We start from the raw sequence: 10,376 nt of genomic DNA on the forward strand, positions 1-10,376 counted from the left end.
CTGTGTTTCACCACAGATTCATTGTTTTAACATATTTTAAAAACAAGGAAAAATCATGTATAAACAGGGTGAAAGAGGGTATCATGTATTTCCACTTACAAAAGTGTATAAAATATTTACCCAGAATAATAATTACTCATTACTCATTAACTAAATCTAAAATGTTTAAGTTGCAGTGAATAGCTTTGCTGTAAGAGCATTTAACAAACAAATGTTTAATAACTAAGTTTTTCCACAGCATAAACTAACAGGGCTTCACCTTTGAATAGCATGAGGTAAACAAAATGAATTAGTTCATATGGAACAAGTGAGCAAAATGTTAGACTTTAAAAATGTTTGATATTTTTTAATACTAATAAATGTATTTAAAATGCATTTCCTCGACAAAGAACAATAATTAAATGTTTCAGTGCTACAGATATAATTTTAAAGCTTTTAAACTCCAGTTATAAGCCTTTTAAACGTGTCCTCTCTGTTTAGCTATCAACTTACCAACCAGTCAGCTCACATTAGCAGCTATGCTAGCGCCTTTACTGACTAAACCCCGTTTCCTGTAGGTTAATTAAAACATATAGATTTTTTTCTTTGCTTTTAAGACAACGTGCTTTATTTCGCTTTCTGAAATTAACGGAATATCCTGAATAGGTAGTAAGGTACTATTTTTAATTTAGTTTATTAGCCTTTAAGCTCCATTAAACCCCATTCATTTTGGTCTCACTCTCGGGCTCCCCCTACCGGTGTGCAGAATTATACTGCTATAACGGGGAAGATATAAAGTGGGTAGGCTCGTTATAAATCAGCTCTGGTAACAAGAGAGTGACGTCTATTTCATCCACAGCCACAGATTCCACATCTTAAACACGCATTTCCTCAAACCAGACAAATCTGCTTTAAAATACAACACAGATTAATAATATTCGCTGTAATTCGCTGTTACCCGTAAGATCAGGCACAAACTCAGGCAGCTATCTGTCCGTTGTAAGCCGAAGAGCCGGTTTGTAGAGAGACTGCCCACTTCATGTTTCCTATGTTACATCAGAAAACCACTGCAAACCACTAGAGGGCGCCTGCGAGTGAGTCAAAAATGAATATTGTTGAATGGAGCTAAACGGCTAAAAATGCATTTTAAAAACAATAACTAACTTCGTGTTCAGGATATTACTTTAATTTTAGAAATTACAATAAAATATTTTGCTTAAAATGCAAAAACAAACTTACATTTATATTTAAAATTTCGACAACAAGCCATTTAGGACAGCAGACACGCTAGCATTACTGCTAGCGACGGTGAGCTATGGGATATATAGCCAGCAGTCAATTATCTTGTACACACTTAACTTGTTCTCACATTATTATTTTTTTTTACTCTTTTATGTACTTAGTTTTATTTATTTATTTATGTGTAGTTGCATTCTTATCATGTTTAATTATCTTTTCTTACCAATGATTTTGTGATTCCTACAAATTTTTTTAATCTTATTTGTTTTATATCTTATTTTAAAATATCTTATGTCTTATTAAAACCCTGGGTCTTTTTATTTTTTATTTTTTTATATGTACTTCGAGTTTAAATATTGATTGATTGATTACTTGATTGATTGATTGATTGATTGATTGACTGACCTTAATAAGTTGTGGCCGCACATTAGGATCTATAACCCTTGCCTTAATAAGTCGTGGCCACGCATTTTTTTTTTTAATATGATGTCACCTTAGAGGCTCCCTCCATATGATCCTATTCATTGTTGACTCGCTGTAGCGCGCCCTCTGTTGGTGAAACAGACCCAGAGCACGCTGTGAAGTGGGTGTTCTCCTCGCTATACGATCCGTGGCGGTGAGCCGTTGTGAGGACCCCACGCTCCAGCCTGTGGAGGTGTGCTCTGGAGCTGAAGTGCTGCTGTTTCTGGAATAATCACTGAAAACGTCTCTTAAACGCCCAAGTAATAATGCTCGAGCTTTCACTGAGCAGAAAGCAGCACTGAGAGAGAGAGAGTTCAGCAGGTACGTGGCGCCGCGGCAGCGCGTTAATGTGTTTTTATAGGGCTAAATGGCGAGTTAGCATGAGAGGCTAATGAATGGGTGGTAATGCTCTGTATGATAAAGCAGATAAATCAGGCAGGTCCGAGTTCTCGTTAAAAAAATCACGTTTTCTCCTGTTTTTTCCTCAAAACTGCGCGTTTATTCCGCTGTCAGAGTCTGGGTTTATTTCCTCTGGAGATTTTACCGCCCTGCCTGTACTGACAGCAGCTGGAGGGTCTGAGCTGGGCTAGTTAACGCTTACTCGGAATTTCCACCTTAAATCCACCTTAAATGCTGCAGCTGTAATTGTGAAGTGTAATTTGAAAATCTCTGTAATTTAGCTCATTTTTACTGGTAGAAAGTTTAATTCCAGAGATCAATAGTATCAAATCTAAATATCTATAAAACTATTTAGACATTTTTTTTCTTGTCAATGATTGATTTATATAAAATTTTACCTTCGTTAATCTTTATTTAACCATATATTTTTATTAGTTAAAAATTGCAGATACATTTTTTCTAGTTGAATGTAGAAATGTTTAGATATCTCCACTTAGAGCTGGTCCATTTATCGATATTTTATCATATAGTGATTAATTTTCTTAGCATTTCGACATTAGGCTTGTCAATGCTTGATAAGAATATTAATGATTATTAATTAATAGTTTACATGTAAAGATTCATGAATATAACTTTGTTTTTATATTGTAACAGTATTTTTTATTTTTAAAAATGATGCTCTTTTGCTGTAATAGAGAGTAGGTACAAACTCATGCAGGGTAAAACTATTAACTATTTTTAATGTATTTAATCATGTCAGAGCAGAACATGTTTTTTAGTTGTGTTTTCTCAATTGCAATAAGAGCTGGGCAATAAATACATATTTTAACGTATTGTGGTGGATTTTATTATTGTGTCAACAATAAGAATATAGAGGATATCATCAGTGTTTAAGGAACTCTGACCCAATATTTCATGAATCAAGTGCAGCAACTTAAAATTAAATAAAAAGCACTGTGGTCATACACTGCAAGGCCAAAAAAAAAGAGTCTCCACCTGGATGTAAGTAAGTAAATGATGTGGGGTTGGTTGGTTGATGCTGCAGTTGGTCTGCAGGTTTAGGTTCAGCAACAGTATGTGCTGAAAGAATGAGGTCAGCTGACTACCTGAATATACTGAATATAGACCAGGTTATTCCATCAATGTATTTTTTCTTCCCTGATGATCACGAACATATTCCAAGATGACAATGTCAGGATTCATGGGGCTGGAATTGTAAAAGAGTGATTCAGGGAGGATGAGATCATCATTTTCACACATGGATTGAGAGAGAGAGTTCACCACAGAGTTCAGATCTTAACCTCATTGAGAATCTTTGGGATGTGCTTTATTTAATAAATCTGCGTAAATAAAAAAGTGAATTTTCTTATCATAACAGACACAGCTGTCTCGTCAGCTGTCTAGTCACTTAAAAGCAATATTTCTAACTAAACCATCCAGTGTTAGTCAGTACTTTGTTTTAAAAATGATACAGAAATCAGAAAAAAATACATATATATATACAAATATATAATTTAAAGCAGTGGAATGGTTTCTTTCCATGAAAGATGTGAAAAAATGTATTGGGGTGTAATGATATGTGGATAACATGGTATTTTGCTTTATTTTTAACTCTTCTGAGTTCAACATTTGATGTATTAAATCTAAAGAAATCTAATTGTGTTAAGATCTTAATTAACTAGAGAGAGTGATTATTGTGATGCGTTTAGCTATTCCCTAGCTTGAGCCACTGTGTGCATTCAGGTCCTCACAAAAATGCAGGATAAATTATTATTAAATTATTCTCGGTTTAAATGAGAAATTCTTGTTTTTTTCTGTTTAGATTAACAGAATATGGCTACTACTGAGAATGCAGAGTCAGGCTCACCGGAGAACAAAGTGGATCGGGCCGACCCAGATGCAAAGTACCCTCTGAAAGTGCTTTACTGCGGAGGTAGAAATCTTTAATTTTTCATTGCATCGTCCTGCTGTAGCAAAACACAGCTCTGATATTCTGATTAGTCATGATAGACTGAGCCTGTGTGTTTCACACTGAGAGACTGTGGGCTGTGTTCACTATTTTATATTTCTGTATTTATCCTATGTCTTGTTTAAGTTATTCAATTACGATTATGATTAATGTTTTATCATTGATTGTTAAGTATTGTTAACAAGTATGCTGAATAGACTGTTCTGTTTCTCTCTCTTTTTTCAGTATGCTCCTTGCCGACAGAGGTATGTGCACAGAGATACTGTATATATTTATCCCTTATGTATTGTGTTCTGTAAGTGATGCTCTAATAAGAAAACAGGGTGATAACTGTAGTTTCCTACTTCCAATCTGATCCAATACTTGTATTTAATCTCAATCCAGGTTTGATTGGATTATAAGATATTGGGTGCATTATTTGATCGTTATTGGCTGATACTCAGAATTAGGAACTTCATATCAGATTGAGGGGAAAAATAACCTGATTGGGGCATTCTTAATAATGTGTTTTATTCTGAATTCATGATTTATTTGATATGTAATTGGACATGCTCTCTCTGTTTGTGTTTGCAGTACTGTGAGTACATGCCTGAGCCAGCGAAATGCAGACAGTGGCTCGAGAAAAATTTCCCTGATGTTTTTGCTAGAATGACTCTTGGAAAAGGTAAGGTTTCCCTGTTTTGTTTTTGTCATATTATTATTTTTATTTTATTTTACTTATGCAGTTGTATTTTTATTTTTTTGGCTGATGGTTATTTTAATAGGACTGGTAGTTATTTTAATTTATTGCTGTTAATAAAAGGGGAAATTAAAGCTGCTTTTTCATGGCAGGAAGTGCACCCAAGCAGGAAACAGGAGGTGGTGGTGGAGGTGGAGAGGCGCCCCCTGCTGTAGAGGAAGAGGAGAAGAAGAAGCAGAAAAGAGGTAAAAGACAGGATTTATATACAGTATGTCACAAAAAATTGGACACATTTTCTCATTCAATGTTTTTTTTTTTTATTTAATTTATTTCCTACATCCTAGATTTATATTAAAGGCATGAAAAATATTAAGGGGCACATCTGGAATTAAAAACACATTGAATGAGAAGAGGTGTGTCCACACTGGTACTGTATATTGCGGAAATTTCTAATGATATGTGTTTTGTACATTTTTTTTTTTTGTTCATGTATTGAGGCCTGTTATAACCTTTACATTATTAACTTATCATAGAGTCTGTCCTGTCCTAAAGACTGATTTGTGTCTGAGCTGTATGTTGTCCTGAAACTTCTTGCAATAAATGATAAAGACACTACACACACGCATCTTCGTGGAAGCGTCAGTGGAAGAAATGCTGTTAATATGGTTTCAGGTGGTCGAGGTCAAATCAAACAGAAGAAGAAGACTGTTCCCCAGAAAGTGACGATAGCAAAAATCCCCCGGGCTAAGAAGAAATACGTGACGCGGGTGTGCGGCCTGGCCACCTTCGGTAAGATCTACAGTTCTGAAGTCTGAGGGTTTTCTTATTACCCTGTACTATATACTATACATCTCTACACGTGTGTTATTTTCTTTCTCAGATATCGACCTTAAGGAGGCTCAGCGGTTCTTTGCTCAGAAATTCTCCTGCGGTGCCTCAGTGACAGCAGAGGATGAGATCATCATTCAGGGAGACTTTACAGATGACATCATCGATGTTATCCAGGAGAAGTGGCCTGAGGTGAGTCCTTGAAACTGCTGCTTTTGCATTTAAGTGGCTCCTTTAAATCATGGAGTCCTGGTGAGCTACTGGACTCTGGGTTCAGCGTCTTTAAGCATGTTAGTGTGAGGGTCCTCCGAGCTGTAATAGACAGTGTTTAATGTGAGGATTGTGTACATTTTGGTAAATTAGGAGATGTATACATTAATTAAATATGCTTAGTGTCCGCAGCACTAGTAGCTGTTTAATGAAGCTGAATTTATTCATTAGAATGCATGTCCACATGCAGTTTAGCATACAAGGGTACTTTTAATAATGAATTGACTTTTTGGGCATAGTGTACTGTATATAAGATAATATAATACCTCTTTTATACGAGATTATGCTTTTTCATTATAAATCATGTTTTCATTCCTGAGTAAATTATTGCTTTAAAGTATTTTTTGTCCTCTTGCAGGTGGATGATGACAGCATTGACGATCTTGGAGAAGTCAAAAAGTGAAAACCCCAACTTACACTTTTACCGAAACGGATGCGACCCGACACAAAACACGGCCAAATTTACACATTCAGTCGTTTTATATCTATTTTATTTACTGTATAGAAAACGATGGACTTGGCCTCATCCTTGGCATTTTGGTTTTGTTTTGTTATCATTTCTAGATAGCTGCTTCTTCTCTTGGTTGCCAAAGGTCTGGTATGATGTGAATATCTCTAACACTTCACTCAAACAAACTGTAGGCTAATAAATTTCTGTCTCATTGCCTTTTTCTTTGTGTTTCTTTAATTCCACTGTTCTAATATTGCTTGTACAGCACAGTGCAGCTAATCTGAGCAAAAACAGATTCTGTATAGTAGCATTAAGCACATCTTAACATGGGGAGTGAGAGAGAGCTCAATGTGATGATTTTGTTTGACCATTTAAGAATCATCTTTGTGCTAAGAAGGTTTTACCATACCCACAAATAAAAAGAGTATCTGCAGATCCTTTAAATATCCTTTAAAAACTGTTACATTCTTTTATTAAACCTAAAGGCCTTCATTTGTCCTAAAACGTCTTAAATCAATCTCCAACATGTCATAAAAATACCACAGACAGTAAACACAATTTAGGTTTTTTTTCTCTCCATGCATTACTTTTCACAGTTCTCAAATTTATTTTTAATATAGTTTACTGATTTAACAGCAGAATGAACTAAGCTGAAAAAATATATTTTTGTTCGGCTGTGTGTTAATATTGTATCATGAGATGCTCATGAAAGAATTGGAAGTAGTGTGCTTTCTGAGCACATTTATTAAGTTAGCAGCAGCACTCAACTAGCAAACCAGGAAATGTTGTGGGTTACATATCAAACCTAATAAAAGTCAGTTTATATGAACCTGACCTTCTGTGTATATAGATAGACTTGATTTAGTTTCCGCAGAAGCGTAAATGTTTTATGGCTATGCAAACCAGCCCTGTCTGTTATGTGTTACATAATACTTTAGAAAATAGACAAATGCAAATAGTGCAGTAATTTTCCTAACATGGAACATTCCATGCTACTTAGTGCTATACAATTACAGTTACAGTTATTTTTTTAATCTCTTCTCCAGTTTGGAGGGCCACTTACCAATCCCCTTTCATATGAACTTCCTCCATCACTTGCAAACCCCTCTACAATAAGAGGGAAAGGCTGAGCATATACCTCCAACTACACTGCAAATGATCACAGAAGTATGTTCTTGGTAACATGACATGACAGCTAAACAAGTCAAGAATCTGTCAAACATGGTGGTGGCAGGGCTGTGGAAGTAGCATGTACAGTACGTTTAACAGCTGCCAGTAGATCTCTGAGTCCCTGGTGTTTATGGATGATATTAAGAAGATCTACAGCTTCTAAACACTGATAGTATATTTTTAAGAATCAGTACAGTATTGCAAAACATCTCAATAGTACAACACATCAACATTTTCTTACATATCTATAATATACAAAACTAATAGTAGAGCACTTCAATGTACAGATGGATGAAGGCCTAAACCATACCTCTCAACCCAATAAAGAGTCTTTTTCTACTTATTGAAGACAAAAACATAATCCCAGATCATGCTCTCTCTGGGTGGGTACAGTGGATTCCAGTTTGAGGTCTTCTGGCCGGCACAGGCGACTGTTAGCTGATGTATCAGAGTTGGGGACCCGGCACTTTCCTTTAAGCACTCTGAGTCTGTCTAGTGATGCTACATTGATTGTGGAGGCAGTTGGAAATGAGGCAGGCGCTAGTTCTCACCCTCTAGTGATATCTTGAGACCTAATGGGTAGGTGAGGGTAATTGGACTTCCAAATAGTGTATTATACTGTATTCAGGACAGTTGCAAAACCATACGAAGAGAAAGTCTCATGTTGATCATGTTTGTTCTGTGTTTCTTATATTCTTTAACTGGTAACAGTGAACAGTGGTTTCCTCAAGGGAGGAGTGTTATGTGTCCTATGTGTGTATATAATTTATAATAATAATTAAGAAGCAGGACGCTTAATTCCCTGTGGCTTTAGTCCCTCTTGAGATCATTTCCACCCAACACCTGGGTTTTGTTGTGGATGATCATGCTTTCTGCTTTATCATTTGCATGAGAGCAAACACAAGAGAACTGGTCCCAGACGCTTCATCAGTTCCCAGCGCGCTGGAACGAAGCCGTGGGGAGGTAGACAAAAGTTCTCAGGCTGAAGTTCCAAAGCTCATTTGCTTCATCGCTGGCCACATGGCGAACACTTCGGTGTGCTGTGCTTTTGATTCACCCATCCTGGACCAGGTTCTCCCTCCTGTCCTTTTCCTGGAGTTTATTTTCGGCCTCTCTGGGAATGTTCTGGCCCTGGTGATGTTTGCTTTCCACATGGACACCTGGAAGCCCAACTCCATCTACTTGGCTCACCTGGCTGTAGCCGACTCAGTGGTCCTCTTCTGCCTGCCCTTCAGGGCTGACTACTACCGCAGGGGTAAAAATTGGGTCTATGGAGACATCTTCTGTCGAGTTCTGCTATTCCTCTTGGCGGCCAATCGAGCCGCCGGCATCTTCTTCCTCACGGCTGTTGCCGTGGACCGCTATATCAAGATAGTTCACCCGCTTCACCGCATCAACCGGATGAACCTGTCCTACGCAATGCTCGTCTCCTGCGGCCTGTGGGCTGGAATCGTAGCCATGACAGCCTACCTGCTGAGCTCCCCGCACTTCTACTACAACCGAAATCGCACCCAGTGCGAGAGCTTCAACATCTGCATGGGAAACAACCCGCTCTCCAACTGGCACAACGCCTTCTATGTCATCCAGTTCTTCGTGCCCGGAAGCATCGTCGTCTTCTGCACGGCTTGCATCACCTGGCAGTTGAAGATCAAGACCATGGACACCCAGGGCAAGATCAAGAGAGCCGTCCAGTTCATCTTCGTGGTCGCTCTGATCTTCATCATCTGCTTCTTCCCAAGCACCATCTCCCGCATCGCTGTCTGGATCCTCAAGACCTGGTACAGCGAGTGCCTGTACTTCCGCGAGGCCAACCTGGCCTTCTACACGTCGGTCTGCTTCACCTACTTCAACAGTGTGCTGAACCCTCTGGTCTACTACTTCTCCACGCCAGCGTTCAGTGGAACTTTCCAGAAGCTTGTGCTGAAGCTTAGAGGAAAGAAGCCAGGCGAGCAGGTCAACGTAACATCTTCTGTAACAGGCAATTAATGCAATGTTAAGAAGAAGAAAAAGAATGTAAAGAAAATAAATAAAAATACTGTTGATATGCAATACGCCAATCAGCCATAACATTAAAATAAATGACAGGTGAGGTTAACAATATTGACTACTTAAGGGTGACGTCTTGAAGTATAACAAATGGACAAGAACCAAATTGAACTGTAATAGCTGAAGCACTGGAACACTGACCACAGAACATCTCCAAAACATCAAGCAACAGGTCTGGTAGAGTATTCCTAGTATGGACTGGTAAATATCTACAATATCTAAGTACAAAAAGTGATAAAAACCAACACAACCAGTGAACTGGGAACAAAGTCATGGGTGCTCAATGCTCTAGTGGATTCCAGGTTTCTATGGGTCTGTCAAAGTTGTTTTGGTGGCATGTAGGAGACCTACGCAATACACAAAGCAGGTGGTTTTAATGTTGTGGCTGATCAGTGTATACTGCATATGCAATACAATTGTTACACAGAGGATATACGATATATTAGTATATATACCTGGATAATGTGCCACTGAACACTTGTAGATGTGTTCAGAATGTATGTTGACTCTCAGTGTAATATGGTGATGTTTTAGAGGATAAGAAATATTTTTGTAAGCCCTTTCAGACTGATATATTTAAACAGGTTTAAAATAAATAAATAAATACATTAATTCTTCTCTGTTCTGTCTTTCAGTTAATGTGGTATATCACGGTTACACAGGGAAAGCATTTAAAGAAGATTTAAACATTACACTAAAGTTAGAGTTCGGCCACATTTTTTAAATCCATGTTTCAAATAACATTTGAATTTATTTTTTATTAGTTTGAACTCTGATAGCAAAGAACATTGAATAAACATGATGTTTTGGTAGCATTGCACATTTTAAGCCTGATGATGGAAAAACAACTTTTAAATCATCTTCATTTACCATTGTTGTTAAAC

The 10,376-nt window shown here is 37.5% G+C and overlaps 2 protein-coding genes across 2 annotated transcripts; both read left to right on the forward strand.

The window, feature by feature from the left end:
• The first annotated feature begins 1,827 nt into the window (after positions 1–1,827).
• denr (density-regulated protein) lies at positions 1,828–6,492 on the forward strand. Its single transcript, XM_007250280.3, has 8 exons — positions 1,828–2,001; positions 3,902–4,012; positions 4,274–4,293; positions 4,622–4,712; positions 4,880–4,972; positions 5,400–5,516; positions 5,608–5,747; positions 6,184–6,492. Exons 2-8 carry the CDS (start codon positions 3,913–3,915, stop codon positions 6,226–6,228), a joined length of 606 nt encoding a protein of 201 aa, XP_007250342.2. The 5' UTR covers positions 1,828–2,001; positions 3,902–3,912; the 3' UTR covers positions 6,229–6,492.
• Positions 6,493–8,415: 1,923 nt separating this feature from the next.
• Positions 8,416–10,100, forward strand: LOC103044833 (hydroxycarboxylic acid receptor 3-like). Its single transcript, XM_007250281.4, has one exon. The coding sequence runs from the start codon at positions 8,467–8,469 to the stop codon at positions 9,430–9,432; it is 966 nt and encodes a 321-aa protein (XP_007250343.3). The 5' UTR covers positions 8,416–8,466; the 3' UTR covers positions 9,433–10,100.
• The last annotated feature ends 276 nt before the right edge of the window (positions 10,101–10,376 follow it).

Source organism: Astyanax mexicanus, chromosome 20 (genome assembly GCF_023375975.1).
Source record: "Astyanax mexicanus isolate ESR-SI-001 chromosome 20, AstMex3_surface, whole genome shotgun sequence".
Classification (NCBI taxonomy): domain Eukaryota; kingdom Metazoa; phylum Chordata; class Actinopteri; order Characiformes; family Acestrorhamphidae; genus Astyanax; species Astyanax mexicanus.